Source organism: Leucopleurus acutus (assembly GCF_964270905.1).
Source record: "Leucopleurus acutus genome assembly, chromosome: 13".
Taxonomy (NCBI): domain Eukaryota; kingdom Metazoa; phylum Chordata; class Mammalia; order Artiodactyla; family Delphinidae; genus Leucopleurus; species Leucopleurus acutus.
The window spans coordinates 21,485,948-21,503,146 of record NC_139155.1 but is presented as its reverse complement, the minus strand read 5'-3'; the positions used below and the strand labels follow the sequence as shown (position 1 = coordinate 21,503,146).

The window sequence follows — 17,199 nt, the reverse complement described above, 5'->3', positions numbered from 1 at the left end:
CAGTAATATTAATGACTATTCCAGTAATAGTAATGTCTATTTGGGTTTTCTGCCCAATTTTGCATTAGGTTCTTTGTTTTTTTAATGTTGAGCTGCATGAGCTGTTTATATATTTTGGAGATTAATCCTTTGTCCGTTGACTCATTTGCAAATATTTTCTCCCATTCTGAGGGTGGTCTTTTCGTCTTGTTTGTAGTTTCCTTTGCTGTGCGAAAGCTTTTAAGTTTCATGAGGTCCCATTTGTTTATTTTTGTTTTTATTTCCATTACTTTAGGAGGTGGATCAAAAAGATCTTGCTGTGATTGATGTCAAAGAGTGTTCTTCCTATGTTTTCCTCTACTAGTGTCCAGTCTTACATTTAGGTTTTCAGTCCATTTTGAGTTTATTTTTGTGTATGGTGTTAGGGAGTGTTCTAATTTCATTCTTTTACGTGTAGCTGTCCAGTTTTCCCAGCACCACTTATTGAACAGACTGTCTTTTCTCCATTGTATACTGTAGTCTCCTTTCTCATAGATTAGTTGACCATAGGTGGATGGGTCTATGTCTGGACTTCCTATCCTGTTCCATTGATCTGTATTTCTGTTTTTGAGCCAATACCATATTGTCTTGATTACTGTAGCTTTGTAGTATAGTCTGAAGTCAGGAAGTCTGATTCCTCCAGCTCCATTTTTTTCCTTCAAAACTGCTTTGGCTATTCAGGGTCTTTTGTGTCTCCATACGAATTTTAAGATTTTTTGCTCTAGTTCTGTAAAAAATGCCATTGGTAATTTGATAGGGATTGCATTGAATCTGTAGATTACTTTGGGTAGTATAGTCATTTTCACAATATCGATTCTTCCAATCCAAGAACATGGTATATCTCTCCATCTGTGGGTATCATATTTAATTTCTTTCATCAGTGTCTTATAGTTTTCTGCATACAAGTCTTCTGTCTCCCTAGGTAGGTTTATTCCTAGGTATTTTATTCTTCTTGTTGCAATGGTAAATGGGAGTGTTTCCTTAATTTCTCTTTCAGATTTTTCATCATCACTGTGTAGGAATGCAAGAGATTTCTGTACATTAATTTTGTATCCTGCAACTTTACCAAATTCTTTGCTTAGCTCTAGTAGTTTTCTGGTGGCATCTTTAGGATTCTTTATGTATAGTATCATGGTATCTGCCAACAGTCTCTTATTGCTATGGCTAGGACTTCCAAAACTATGTTGAATAATAGTGGTGAGTGTGGACATCCTTGTCTTCTTGTTCCTGATCTTAGAAGAAATGCTTTCAGTTTTTCACCATTGAGAATGATGTTTGCTCTGGGTTTGTTGTATATGGCTTTTATTATGTTGAGGTAGGTTTTCTCTATGCCCACATTCTGGAGAGTTTTTATAATAAATAGGTGTCGAATTTTGTGAAAAGCTTTTTCTGCATCTATTGAGATGATCATATAGTTTTTCTCCTTCAATTTGTTAATATGGTGTATCACATTGATTGATTTGTGTATATTGAAGAATCCTGGCATCCCTGGGATAAATCCCACTTGATCATGGTGTATGATCCTTTTAATGTGCTCTTGGATTTTGTTTGCTAGTATTTTTGCATCTATATTCATCAGTGATATTGGTCTGTAATTTTCTTTTTTTGTAGTATCTTTGTCTGGTTTTGGTATGAGGGGGATGCTGGCCTCATAGAATAAGTTTGGGAGTGTCCCTTCCTCCGAAGTTTTTTGGAAGAGTTTGAGAAGGATGGGTGTTAGCTCTTCCCTAAATGTTTGATAGAATTCACCTGTGAAGCCATGTGGTCCTGGACTTTTGTTTGTTGGAAGATTTTTAATCAGAGTTTCAATTTCATTACTTGTGATTGGTCTGTTCATATTTTCTATTTCTTCCTGGTTCAGTCCTGGAAGGTTATACCTTTCTAAGAATTTGTCCATTTCTTCCAGGTTGTCCATTTTATTGGCATAGAATTGCTTGTAGTAGTCTCTTAGGATGCTTTGTATTTCTGCGTTGTCTGTTGTAATTTCTCCGTTTTCATTTTTAATTTTATTGATTTGAGTCCTCTCCTTCTTTTTCTTGATGAGTCTGGCTAATGGTTTGTCAGTATTGTTTATCTTCTCAAAGAACCACCTTTTAGTTTTTTTGATCTTTGCTCTTATTTTCTTTGTTTCTATTTCATTTATTTCTGCTCTCATCTTTATGATTTCTTTCCTTCTGCTAACTTTGGGTTTTGTTTTTTTTCTATCTCTAGTTCCTTTAGGTGTAAGCTTAGATTGTTCATTCGAAATTTTTCTTGTTTCTTGAGGTAGGCTTGTATAGCCATAAACTTCCCTCTTAGAACTGCTTTTGCTGCATCCCATAGGTTTTGGATCATCATGTTTCATTGTCATTAGTCTCTAGGTATTTTTTGATTTCCCCTTTGATTGCTTAAGTGATCTCTTGGTTATTTAGTAACGAATTATTTAGCCTCCATGTGTTTGTATTTTTTCACGTTTTTTCCCCTGTAATTGATTTCTAATCTCATAGCAGTGTGGTCAGAAAAGATGCTTGACATAATTTCAATTTTCTTAAATTTACAGAAGCTTGATTTGTAACCCAAGATGTGATCTATTCTGGAGAATGTTCTGTGCGCTCTTGAGAAGCAATTGTAGTCTGCTGGTTTTGGATGGAATGTTCTATAAATATCAATTAAATCTATCTGGTCTATTGTGTCATTTAAAGCCTGTGTTTCCTTATTTTCATTTTCGATGATATGTCCATTGGTGTAAGTGAGGTGTTAAAGTCCCCCACTATTATTGTGTTACTGTCGATTTCCTCTTTTATAGCTGTTAGCTGTTGGCTTATGTATTGAGGTGCTCCTACGTTTGGTGCATATATATTTATAATTGTTATATCTTCTTCTTGGCTTGGTCACTTGCTCATTATGTAGTGTCCGTACTTGTCTCTTGTAACATTCGTTATTTTAAAGTCTATTTTATCTTGTATGAATATTGCTACTCCAGCTTTCTTTTCATTTCCATTTGCATGGAATATCTTTTTCCATCCCCTCACTTTCAGTCTGTATGTGTCCCTAGGTCTGAAGTGGGTCTCTTGTAGACAGCATATATATGGATCTTGTTTTTGTATCCATCGTGCAAGACTGTGTCTTTTGGTTGAAGCAGTTAATCCATTCATGTTTAAGGTATTTATTGATATGTATGTTCCTATGACCATTTTCTTAATTGTTTTGGGTTTGTTTTTGTAGGTCTTTTTCTTCTCTTGTGTTTCCCACTTAGAGAAGTTCCTTTAGCATTTGTTGTAGAGCTGCTTTGGTGGTGCTGAATTCTCTTAGTTTTTGCTTATCTGTAAAGCTTTTGATTTCTCCATCGAATCTGAATGAGATCCTTGCTGGGTAAAGTAATCTTGGTTGTAGGTTCTTCCCTTTCATCACTTTAAGTATATCATGCCACTCCCTTCTGGCTTGTAGAGTTTCTGTTGAGAAGTCAGCTGTTAACCTTATTGGAGTTCCCTTGTATGTTATTTGTCGTTTTTCCCTTGCTGCTTTCAATAATTTTTATCTGTCTTTAATTTTTGCCAATTTGATTGCTATGTGTCTCAGTGTGTTTCTCCTTGGGTTTATCCTGTATGGGACTCTCTGTGCTTTCTGGACTTGGGTGGCTATTTCCTTTCCCATGTTAGGGAAGTTTTTGACTATAATCTCTTCAAATATTTTCTCTGGTCCTTTCTCTCTCTCTTCTCCTTCTGGGACCCCTATAATGCGAATGTTGTGTTTAATGTTGTCCTAGATGTCTCTTAGGCTGTCTTCATTTCTTTTCATTCTTTTTTGTTTACTCTGTTCTCAGCAGTAAATTCCACCATTCTGTCTTCCAGGTTACTTATCCATTCTTCTGCCTCAGTTAGTCTGCTATTGATTACTTGTAGTGTATTTTCCAGTTCAGTTATTGTATTGTTCATCTCTGTTTGTTCTTTAATTCTTCCAGGTCTTTGTTAAACATTTCTTGCATCTTCTCGATCTTTGCCTCCATTCTTTTTCCGAGGTCCTGTATCATCTTCACTATCATTATTCTGAATTCTTTTTCTGGAATGTTGCCTATATTCACTTCACTTAGTTGTTTTTCTGGGGTTTTATCTTGTTCCTTCATCTGGTACCTAGCCTTCTGCCTTTTCGTCTATCTTTCTGTGAATGTGATTTTTGTTCCACAGGCTGCAGGATTGTAGTTTTTGTTGCTTCTGCTGTCTGCCCTCTGGTGGATGAGGCTATCTAAGAGGCTTGTGCCTAGAGTTTATGTGGATTTTGTTAGCTTTTCCATTAATGTTATTTTTCTGTCTCAAGAGCCAGTCTAGTATACCATGTACATTTAGTTGTCATGTTTCCCCAGTCTCCTTTTTCTATAATGGTTTCCTTTTTTGCTGCTGTTTACCTTGACTGTCTTGAATGATACTAGCCAGTTATCCTGTACACTATCTCCAGATCTTGGTTTGTTTGAAGCTTTCCTCATGATTTAGATTGGGGTTATGGGTTTTGAAAGAATACCATAGAAGTGAAATACCCTTTTATCACATAATATCAGGTCTATGGGACAGCTACATGACATCACTGGGTGTGATAACTTATGTAGTAAGTCAGTTTGCCAGGGTTTTACCATGAAGTTTGCATTTTTCCTTGCATACTCTTTTCTTTGGAAGTAAGTTACTAAATCTAGCTCATTTTTGCCTCTCTGCCTCTCTTTTTAATGTTTACCATCACCTCTGTGACTCCGATCTGGCAAAATTATATCACATTCTCTGTTAAATCTCTAACACCTAGAGAATTAGTGTAGAAGGCAGTGTAGCCTTGTGCTTTTATCTGGGCAGGGGTACCTCCTCTTCTGAGAACACAAAATGATTGCTCAGAGAGAATTCAGTAATAAAACATTTACAGTCCCCAAATTTCCCATTTCTTATCTTTACCCAAGAGAATTAGACCCCAGAAGAGAGAATTTACATATTTGAATTATGAAATAGCAGTGTTGCAGGGAGTAAAGAAGACATCTTCCCCTCTACTTCATCTTGGTTTTGGTTTGTTTTATTTTCTGGTCATACTTAAGTGGATTTAATCTCTGTCCTGACACAACTATAGTATGGAGGGAACTTTCATAACCACCTCTTCATTCTTATTACAAAATAGCTACAGAGTTCCAAACTACATATTCGTAATTTAGAAATGTCTCAGTAACTGTGGCATGGAGCTCTAAACTCTGTACAACTAATTTTTTTCCCCTGTCAAAATATTTACTTGTGAATATAATATATCGTTTACTCTTAGCTTTAAATAACCAAAAGTGTGAGATTGATGGTTTCCTTCTCATTTGAAGCTTAATGAGTTTTTGCATTCTTGAAGGTGAAGGCTAGAGTACTTTGTATTTTCATCATGACATCCATTATATCGAAATAATTATTTCTGGTGGAATTAATAATTACTAGGAGTAAAATAAACAACAAGGACTTACTGTATAGCACAGGGAACTATATTTGATATCTTGTAATAACCTATAATGAAAAAGAATACACACACACACACACACACACACATATATATATAACTGAATCACTTCACTGTACACCTGAAAGTAAAACAGCATTGTAAATCAACTATACTTCAATAAAAATTGAAAAAAATAGAAACAAAATAGTTGCTCTGTGGAGGAGATTATAGGAATTTTCTTTTTCTTTCTTTTTTTTTAACTTCTTTATTGGAGTATAATTGCTTTACAATGGTGTGTTAGTTTCTGCTCTAAAACAAAGTGAATCAGGTATACGTATGCATATATCCCCATATCTCCTCCCTGTTGCGTCTCCCTACCCCCCTCCCTATCCCACCCCTGTAGGTGGACACAAAGCACCGAGCTGATCTCCCTGTGCTGTGAAGCTCCTTCCCACTCGCTATCTATTTTACATTTGGTAGTGTATATATATGTCCATGCCACTCTCTCACTTCATCCCAGCTTACCCTTCCGCCTCCTGGTGTCCTCAAGTCCATTCTCTACATCTGTGTCTTTATCCTGTCCTGCTCCTAGGTTCTTCAGAACCTTTTTTTCTTTTTAGATTCCATATATATGTGTTAACATAATATTTGTTTTTTTCTTTGTGACTTACTTCATTCTGTATGACAGACTCTGGGTCCATCCACCTCACTACGAATAGCTCAATTTCATTTCTTTTTATGGCTGAGTAGTATTCCATTGTATATATGTGCCACATCTTCTTTATCCATTCATCTGTCGATGGACACTTAGGTTGCTTCCATGTCCTGGCTATTGTAAATAGAGCTTCAGTGAACATTGGGGTACATGACTCTTTTTGAAATATGGTTTTCTTTGGGTATATGCCCAGTAGTGGGATTGCTGGGTCATATGGTAGTTCTATTTTTAGTTTTTTAAGGAACCTCCATACTGTTCTCCATAGTGGCCATATCAATTTACATTCCCACCAACAGTGCAAGAGGGTTCCCTTTTCTCCACACCCTCTCCAGCATTTGTTGTTTGTAGATTTTCTGATGATGCCCATTCTAACTGGTGTGAGGTGATACCTCATTGTAGTTTTGATTTGCATTTCTCTAATGATTGGTGATGTTGAGCATCCTTTCATGCATTTGTTGGAAATCTGTATAGCTTCTTTGGAGAAATGTCTATTTAGGTCTTCTGCCCATTTTTGGATTGGGTTATTTGTTTTTTTGATATTGAGATGCCTGAGCTGCTTGTATATTTTGGAGATTAATCCTTTGTCAGTTGTTTTGTTTGCAAATATTTTCTCCCATTCTGAGAGTTGTCTTTTCGTCTTGTTTCCTTTGCTGTGCTACAGCTTTGAAGTTTCATTAGGTCCCATTTGTTTATATATTTTTTTATTTCCATTTCTCTAGAAGCTGGGTCAAAAAGGACCTTGCTGTGATTTATGTCATAGAGCGTTCTGCCTATGTTTTCCTCTAGGAGTTTTATAGTGCCTGGCCTCACATTTAGGTCTTTAATCCATTTTGAGTTTATTTTTGTGTATGGTATTAGGGAGTGTTCTAAAAATTTCATTCTTTTACTTGTAGCTGTCCAGTTTTCCCAGCATCACTTCCTGAAGAGACTATCTTTTCTCCATTGTATAGTCTTACCTCCTTTATCAAAGATAAGGTGACCATATGTGCATGGGTTGTCTCTGAGCTTTCTTTCCTGTTCCTTTGATCTATATTTCTGTTTTTGTGCCAGTAGCATACTGTCTTGATTACTGTAGCTTTTTAGTATAGTCTGAAGTCAGGGAGCCTGATTTCTCCAGATCCATATTTCTTTCTCAAGATTGCTTTGGCTATTTGGGATCTTGGAGTTTTAAAATATATTGAAATAAAAGTTATATACTGATACTACTTCCCCATCTTTTCTAACTCTCTTAATTATTGGCTTCTTGGTTAGTTCAATTGATTTGTGACAGCTGTTTGCATATTAGGCAAGTCAATCCTTTTCAATATTATTAAAAATATTGTCCCAGTTTCTAATTCATATTTCAATGTCATTTATTATGCTTTACCATACAAAAGTTTTGGTTTCAATACAGTCATATTTATCAAGATTTTTCTTCATGGGTTCTATTTTTGTCATATTCTGAGAACTGCCTCCCCACTTGAATAGCAGAATGTATTCCCCTCTGTTTTTTCTTGAGCAGCTTTCCGATGTTTTTTTTTTTTTTTTTAACATTTATTTCTGGACACTCTATTCTGGTATTCTGGCTTATTCTTCTTTCTGACTGTCTTTGCAGTAGTGCACAGAAACTTTTAGCATCTCATCCAGTATCACACAGAAAGTAAGTCAGTGTGCCCTGTTTGACTCCAGTAAGCCCTTAGACTCTCACTCTCAGATCTGCCTCTTGAGGTACAGATTTATAGATCTTTCTAGTGTAAATTTCATTCCTAAGATTATTGAGCCTTCCTCTGCAGAACAGTCTATGTTTTAGCTTAATGTGGAAAATGCTCAAGTTTATTAAGGTGGTAAATAGTCACAGCAGGGGCTGGTGCCATTTGTTTTCCTCTTTATTTTTAGGCTGTCTTTAACTGAACTCAAAGTACTTTATGTGCATCATCTGCTATATTTTGTGTCTTCATGGTCGTATTGAAGAAGAGGGATGTTCATGCAACATTTTGACACTGGGAAAAATTCAGAGACAGAAGGCAGTATAATGAGGTCATGTAATCAGTAGTGACCCTGGCACAGAATTCCACTGTTTTGAGCCTCCCATAATCAATAGTGACTCTAATTCTAACCTTTTTCCATATCATGTTTTCTTTAAACCCAGCTCTCACCCCTGAACTAGATAGTTAGGCTGCCATTGGGTTCCAAATTCTGTCTCAGATTTGGATGAGTCACTTTCAGAAGAAAGAAGGGAAAAAAATAAAATAAAAAAAAATAGAAAAAAGAACAGAAAAAAGAGACAGAGATGGAAGTTATTGTTGCTTCCTAACATGATAGAACCTTAGTAGTAGCAACCTTAAGGATTAACCCATCTGCACCCTAGAAACTAATTGCCCAGCTACTAACTCATGGACAATATAGGCTGTCTCCTAACTGCAATCCCAGGATTCTTACTTTACTTCAGAAAAAAAAATGTCATCCATCATACCTCTTACTTGATGCTGATGAACGTGTGAACACAGGCCAAGCACATATTTTGCTTTAGCTAGAGTAGCAACCAGGAGTCAAGCTTAAAATAGATACCTCTGTTATGGTGGATGAACACCTGTATCTTATATTTCAGAATTTCACATGCCTTATGTTATATTTTGAATTATTGGATAATTTTACCTGCCATAATTCAAATTGATATGGGTCTTTAGGCAAATCAACATATTGAATGATTAAAAAAAATCTACCAAGACTTTTTAAAAGATCCATCTTTTCTGTAGGAATTAATATTGTTCTATTTAGAGTGACCAAGGAGAATACTGGCATTTGACGCACATCCACAATTTAAGATTATCTAATGTGTTTTTATTACTTAATCAATCATCTCTGGTAGTTATTCCTTTTGTTCGCCTACTTAATAGATTTGAGGAATGAATGCTAGGTTCAGGCCAATAAGCCTCTTTTATGGTTTACAGTTTTACTATCATTTCCCTCACCACGGTATATTAAAAAAGAGACAGGATGAGCTTACATGAGTAAGCACTCAGCTGTGGTTGCAAATTCTCCATGCTCACCATCTTACTTCCCAGAGAGGGGACTGTAATAGAATTGGTCTGTCTGTCTCTCTCAGCTGTATATAGGCTTAGAAGGACACATTCAAAAAGAAACAGGCATCTAAGGAAACATCATTCATACACATTCTCTGCCCCCTGTTGTTTTGTGGTGGCTTTATAGCAGTGATATAATGTTTGCTTGTTTAAACTTAATCGAAATAAGTAATAATTTATCTTTGCTTTATATCCTCCTTTATTCATTTTATTTTTATTTCCCTTTAATTTGTTTTGGTAGCTGTAAAATTTAAGGGTGAATAGTTAGGGGTTAGAGTCAAGTGTACGGCACACAGATTCTCAATAAACCTCCACATCTTGCCAGTGCCCCCAGCCTTCAGTCTCCTCACACTCATTCTCATCCTGTCCGTAGATGACATGGCATTTGGTGAACCTGTCAGTCTGAAATTATGACTCTCAAAGACACTTCAGAGCGTTGAAAGCAGCCCATCCTGGCACTGAGCATTTCCACAGCTATACTTACACAGTACCCTTAAATAAATAATATAGAAATCTATTTTAAATCCCATGGACTGGGGCTTCCCTGGTGGCTCAGTGGTTAAGAATCTGCCTGCCAATGCAGAGGACATGGGTTTGAGCCCTGGTCCGGGAAGATCCCACATGCCACGGAGCAACTAAGCCCATGCGCCACAACTACTGAGCCTGTGCTCTAGAGCCTGCGAGCCACAACTACTGAGCCCATGCGCCACAACTACTGAAGCCCGCGCACCTAGAGCCTGTGCTCCACAATGAAAAGCCACCACAATGAGAAGCCTGTGCACCGCAACAAAGAGTAGCCCCTGCTCACTGCAACTAGAGAAAGCCCGTGCGCAGCTACGAAGACCCAATGCAGCCAAAAATAAATAAAGAAAATAAATAAATTTTAAATCCCATGGACCAAGTTGGAAGTTTGCCATTAGTAGAACTCACTGAACCATCAAATTGGAGGTTTTTTTTTTCTTTTGTCACTTGTTATTCTGAAATAGTAAAAGTTGTTAAAAGTACCTACGCTACTAAAGAGAGTAGCTTAAACCTTTAGTTCTTCTTACGTAATCTGCATTATCTTCAACTTACTTTTTCTTGAAGTTCTTACTGGAAGAATTCAGTTACTTAACAACAACAACAACAACAAAAAATTAAAACGCTCTAGCACTGAGTCAATTCTTTTTTTTCCTTAACAACACAGACTGTCAGCTATTTTACATTGGTAGTGTCTTATTACCAAAGGAAACTGCATGGAAAAGCACCGCTTCTTAAATCCTGCCATGTTGATTTGTAGCTTTAGAGGTTTGTGTTCTTTAGATGTTCTCCATGGTTGGAGAAGAGGATTTCATGGCAGTCGGGACAAAGCACCATATGGTTGGGTTGAGGTGAATGATCATAAAAGCACATGAGAGATGGGAGGAGAGGTGTCACTTGTCAGTCTTTATCCCTAGAGGAAGCTCTGGTGACAGGGGAATGATTGAAACAGCACTTTTGGGGTCGCTGGGCATGGAGAAGGGATAAACAATGACTAGGAATTCAGTGATGTAAACTCAAGGGAAAGGATGGAAGCAAAGGGAGCTGGGGATTGGGTAGAAGTGTAGCTCTCCTGCAGTTGGTGAAAGATACCAGGGAGAGACATTGATGGGAGAGATGATTAAAGATGGCCTCGTAAAGCCCTGGAATAGTGACAGATGCAAAGGCTACAGTGATTAGTAAGAAAATACAGAGAAGGAAAGAAGACCTGAAATGAAGTAAACTCTTGTAGGAGGAGGCATGTGCGATGATAAAAAGGGAAAACAAAGGATGACTTTTTCTCTGCTACCTGTTAAGGGAAATAGGCACAGAGATGGAGGGGACCAAGCCCTGTCCTTGGATATAGGAAGCACTCTTTTCCCCAACTCACTTGACCTATCAGAGCCCAAATCCTTCTTAAAGCCTTTCCAGTAGGGTGTCTGGATTTCCAGCCTGACAACTTGACATTGGGCCAGCAAAAACAGACATTTTGCTCCCTGGATCTAAAGATAGAGAAATAAAAAATACCATGTACTGAGTACAAATCATACACTAGGGAGTGTGAGCAGCCCTTGAAGTCCATCTCTCGTCATCACTCAACCCTGCATGTTAAAGATTTTGGATCAGTTTTTAAACATGGAAAATAGGGCTTCCCTGGTGGTGCAGTGGTTGAGAGTCCGCCTGCCGATGCAGGGGACGCGGGTTCGTGCCCCGGTCCAGGAAGATCCCACATGCCGTGGAGAGGCTGGGCCCGTGAGCCATGGCCGCTGAGCCTGCGCGTCCGGAGCCTGTGCTCCGCAACGGGAGAGGCCGCAACAGTGAGAGGCCCGCGTACCGCAAAAAAAAAAAAAAATAAATAAACATGGAAAATAATCTTCAAAGAAGCTAAATAACTTCTCAAGTCACATAGTCACAGAGTATCAGAGCAGGGATCCAACATCATGTCTATTTAATTGCAGTTTTCTAGTCAGAACCATTTGTTTACGTAACTGATGGATTAACCACCTCCACAAACTGCTTGTGACTCTTGCTCCATTTTGGATAAACTCTTTAAAAGGTATTTCCCTAAATGAAGTGAAAATAAAGAAAGCATTAAAAGCATACAACATGTGCGTTTACATATATACAATGTACAGATTGTAAGCACATTCATTCACACATGTGATGGTTGACCAGTTCTCCAGATATTATTTTTTTCTTCTCATTTTGTCTTTTGAAAAGACTTTAAACTCTGAGAGATGTAGTTATCTCTGCTAAAATGATAATACTTTCCAGAATTTGTTTTTCTTCTTATCTCTTTGTGTGGCCATAGGTAATTTTTCGTAGCATACTGCCTTAGCCTTGCAATTCTCTTTGATGTGTGGTCCTGGGATAAGCATCAGACTTCTTATAACAGATCCCCAGGTCAGGGCTGCACAGGTCAGGCCAAAGCAGTTTTCCAGGCTTCTTTTCTGCTCCTTAATAAAATGTTATTGCTCTTAGAAACATTCCTATATGAATGCATGTTTTACATTGTTTGGTACGTAGTTGGATTTTGGAAACATTTTCCCCTATTTGATCCAAAATGAAATATTCTTACCACTAGCCTACATTCCCTGGAAACCTCCCTCTGAGTTCAGTTTTTCACTCCACTTTGTAATTTATTAGCAGAGTAATAATGATTAGCATAACCAGCTTGCAGTGATAGCTCAGTCCCCTTCCAGTACCTAATCTCAAATACCCATTTTTCATGGTGGCAAAATGAAATTTTCTAATCAAAGTCTAAACATCATAATTTCACAAGTTTGCAAAGCCTTTCATTTAGCTAACAACTGCAAGAATGCATTGGATGCCTAGGATGTGACTAAATACAGTGCACTAGATTTGGGGATTAAACTGTGGTGAACGGTTTAGACTTGGTACCTACTCTTACCAAGCATATCCTTTGGGATAGGATATAAAAAAGTGACTAGACCACAGCAGTGCAGTGTAGGACATGTCCTGAGGGGATGCTTATTCTTCTTGTGTGAAAGCTCAGTAGAGGCACCTAAGCCAGGATGGGGATCAATGAGGTGACTCCTAGGCTCAACTCAAGAAGCCCAGGTCAGAGCAGCAAAGCAGTTGGAGGGAGGAATTCCATCCAGCTCAGGTTCAGCACATGGAAGTAGCAGAGGTAAAAGCATGAGGTTCTCATGGAACCCAGCAAGTTCAGCTTGGAGAGCTGAGAGGTAGCAAGGAACCAGGCCTGCAACTGAAGCCTTTCGAAACTCCTCAAGACTAGCTTCTCAACCCCAGAGACCTTCAACTGGATCCTTTATCAGGCTTAACACTGCCCAAGACAACTGAGACAGTAGACTGGGGTGGGAGGAGCCATGTTGGAGGTGGGAGGAGATAGGTCCTTGAGGGTGAAGCAGGGGCAGGGAGAATTCCCGAGCTGGCCTTCCTCCCTGGAATTGGGAAATGAATTAAAACAGGCCTCCACACCTTGCCTTACATGTCCTCATCCATCCATGAATATTGAATGGATTAATTATTGGTTACATGCATTGATTTACCAAAGAAAATTCATACATGTATGATCCAACTCCATAGCACTCTTACTATGGATAGTTTATAAAATGATGAATTAAATAGGTTTCTGGGAACAGAATAGAAATGGTTTAGTGAGAAAGTGTGTTCTGATTTCTAAACAACCATCCTGCCAAAACACTTAGAACGGGACACATTTGTAAGTTAGAGACTGTCTCAAACTTTGTAATTGTCTTACATACATATACCGTATGTCTTCAAATTAGTTCCAGGCTCTCCCAAGAAAAAATTCATGGTTTTAAAATAATTAATTCTTCACTTCAAGAATAACCATAGGAGATTATAGACATTCAATAAATAATGGTTACTTGTTTTTAGATACTAATCCAGTAAGTTATTTCATGTAAATATTTAGGTTTAATGAGATATTGTATAGTTCATGCATTGCTATCTCATGCTAACCAAAATTGAAAAATGGTTTCAAATCACTATGTTTTTTAGTCCACATTTCTTAGATTTATTAAAATTCGTAATACACTAGCTCAAACGCCATGATTCTTTGAATTTTGAAAATAATGTGGAACTTTAGAAAATAAATGTTAGTCTTTGTCATTTTCAACCATATACAGCCAAGTTTTTTTCAGTAAGCTTGTGAAATTACTTTGTGAACTCTAAAAACTCCAAACTACAATTTAAATGTTATCTACTTCTCCATTTAGACAATTAAAAGCTAGAGTTTGGTGTCAAAGGAATAACAACAAGAAAAAAGTCCAAAAGGAAAAGACATAGATGTTTGGCCTTAGCACAGTTAGATGATCCTATCATTTCACTAATGTTCTCTGTTTATATTTTATTTTTATCAAATCTGCCAGCTAATGAAAAGATGCAATAAATAAAGCATCTGGCTGATCTGCTGGCTACATTTATAGTATTTTAGTTCTATAAAATAAAAATAGACATGGAGAGTAACAGGGTTGGTTGTATGATGTTTAATGCAAATTAAATATTTTTGTGTTTTTATGAATATGTCTTATCATCTTTCATATGTCTCACAGGGATTGGAGGTCAGGCATTGTTAATAAGCTCAGAGAAAAATTGATGTCCATAAACACTGTATATTAAAAATCCAACAGAAAGAAAGCGTCTCTGGTATCTAGAGGGAATGTAGCTCTACAGAAAACTTAACCCAATATTGTAATTGTTATCAATGATTTTGCGATGACATCACAAAAATGTTATTATTATTGGTTTTGAGTTTCAAAACTATCTATTCTTTGGATTTACATTATCTTAAGAAATCGCCTCCTTTTCCAGATGTTGCTATGATAAAATATATTTAAAAGAAAAACCAAAAAACTATGTTATACTGTGGCAAATTCTCCTCTTCTTCTCCATGACAATAGATAAAGAAGCTGTAACCATGACAACAGTAATGGGCCCGGGAGATTAGGGCCAGACTGGAGATTAGGGCTCCAAGAGCAAAGAAGTCCTGATTGGTTCTTTATTGAGACCTTATGTGATGACAAGTTACTGTTGAGAGAAAGCATGAAAGATTAGTAAGAACAAAATGATTTCTCTTGTATAAAGTAAGAAGCCATTCCTTTGTTAAAAATGTGTCCCTTCCTTTTTATATAACGACTGTTGAAATTGAGGTAAGGAGTCCATGATTAATTGTCTCCTGAGCTTTGTCTGATAAATCGAGTCTAGACTAGCTCTGTGAGAAGACACTTAGGAAGCCTGGAGCAAAAAGCATCTGTGTGGAGCCCCATCACCCTCCTTGTTGGCAGCCCCTGAATGGGTGGAGAAACCAACTCGTTTTCGATGTGGTGCCGTCTATAAGCGGAGTGCTCTTGGCAGAAGAGGATTTGAGAGTTTCTTTCCTGTTCTTTGAAAACTTACCTAACTTCTTGAAAATTCTCAAAAGATTTTTCCAAGCCATCATTGTTCACATTTTGTTTTAAAAAAATCTTTTGTTTAAAAAAAAAAAACTGAAAGGATCCCATTTTCTTTAAAGTGGTGAGATGTATAGGTATTACATTTTGAGAAAACATGCTATCTGTGATTTTAACATGGATTCATTGATAAAGGGGGTGTTTGCTATTTTTGAAGTGATAAATTTACAGGCCTGAGAATGTTTGGTCAAATGGTATGAATATTTTTCATTTTAAAGTATTTTGCCAAATTGACTTCTAAAAAAGATTGTACTCTTACAAACTTCAGCTGATAGCATGAAGGTGCTATACCCTAGCCAATGTTTTATATCAATGTCTTTAGATTCGTGCTACTCTGACAGATTTTTTTTTAAAAGCTTTTTTTAAAAAAATATATTTATCTATTTATGGCTGTGTTGGGTCTTCATTGCTGCACGTGGGCTTTCTTTCGTTGTGGTGAGCGGGGGCTACTCTACATTGCGGTGCACGGGCTTCTCATTGCGGTGGCTTCTCGTTGCAGAGCACGAGCTCTAGGAATGTGGGCTTCAGTAGTTGTGGCTCGTGGGCTCTAGAGCACAGGCTCAGTAGTTGTGGCACACGGGTTTAGTTGCTCTGCGGTATGCGGGATCTTCCCGGACCAGGGATCAAACCTGTGTCCCCTGCATTGGCAGGCAGATTCTTATCCACTACGCCACCAGGGAAATCCCCATTTTTTTTTTTAATTGAAGTGTAGTTGGTTTACAATGTTGTGTTAGTTTCAGATGTAAAACAAACTGATTCAGATATATATATATATATATAGATATAGATATCTATATATATATTCTTTTTCAGATTCTTTTCTCATATAGGTTATTACAAAATATTGAGTATAGTTCTCCATGCTATACAGTAGGTCCTTGTTGGTTATCTATTTTATATATAGTAGGGGTGGAGGAGGGATAAATTAGGAGTTTGGGATTAACATATACACTCTAATACCTTTGATTCCACTTACTGTTTCTTTTCTTCCTCTTTTGTTCCTTCCTTTAGAATCTATGGGAAGGTACCATTCTATGTTTGCTAACGGGTCTTCTTTGCCTTCCTATGCATTTCTTACCCATGTCCCAACACCTCTAACAGCCTCCTCTCCTTCCTCCTTAGCTATCCCGAGCTCCAGCATCCTCCCTTCTGCTCCCAGAGACGTGGTCCCTGTCCTGGTTTCCAGTCGGTTTGTCCGTCTCAGCTGGCGCCCGCCCGCAGAAGCAAAAGGGAACATTCAAGCCTTCACGGTTTTTTACTCCAGAGAAGGTGACAACAGGTAGGTACTACCAATGAAATTCAGCCTAATCCACCAGGTCTTTAAATGTAGACTGTGGCGTGATGGCAGCGGGAGGTCTTGAGCAGGAACTTTGGAGACTGTGGGAAATCTCTCCTCTGTGCCCTTCACTCATTACTCGGTGGAGATAACATGTCTCTGTTGCCTGTGTGGGGTTTTTTTAAGGCAGGATTGTGTACAGAATCAAATTCAATCATTTATAGAAAACTTCCTTGAAAAACAGAAAAGCATGTAAATATATGATATCAGGGTTTTTTGTTTGTTTTTTTAATTTCCTTGAGTTTCAAAGTGGTAAGCAGAGAACAGAATTGGGCTGTGTATTGATAGAACCAAGTGTGGGAGAACCAGTGTGGCAGGGTGCAAACTCAGCTCTGTCACTGACATCATGTGATCTCAAGAAAATGACATAACTTCTCTAAACCTTACTTCACTCTTTAATAAAGAGGAAATAATAGTACTTACCTTGAAGGGTTTTGTTAGGATTAAATTAGCTTGCATTTACAAAGGTCATTTAAGAGTATCTAGTATTTGCTAAAAGTTCTTAATATCATTATTGTCTAGGTAAAAGTGAGCTGTATGCGTCTCATTTCAAGATTACAATCTACTGTTGTTTTTTGTTTTTTTGGGTTTTTTCTCATCATTTTTTCTTTAAGATGTTTCACTGTTTTAAGGCTTTGAAGTTTGATTTGTAAGTCTATGATAGTTATTGGTTAGTTCTAATCTACA

The 17,199-nt window shown here is 37.5% G+C and overlaps 1 protein-coding gene across 1 annotated transcript in view; it reads left to right on the top strand.

The window, feature by feature from the left end:
- DCC (DCC netrin 1 receptor) overlaps nt 1–17,199 on the top strand; it is a gene marked incomplete at both ends in the record, with an annotated part of 1,161,813 nt that overhangs the window by 766,042 nt on the left and 378,572 nt on the right. Inside the window, one exon of the mRNA XM_082853095.1 lies at nt 16,299–16,455. Within this exon, the coding sequence (XP_082709221.1) occupies nt 16,299–16,455 (157 nt within the window). The remainder of the gene's footprint in view (nt 1–16,298; nt 16,456–17,199) is intronic.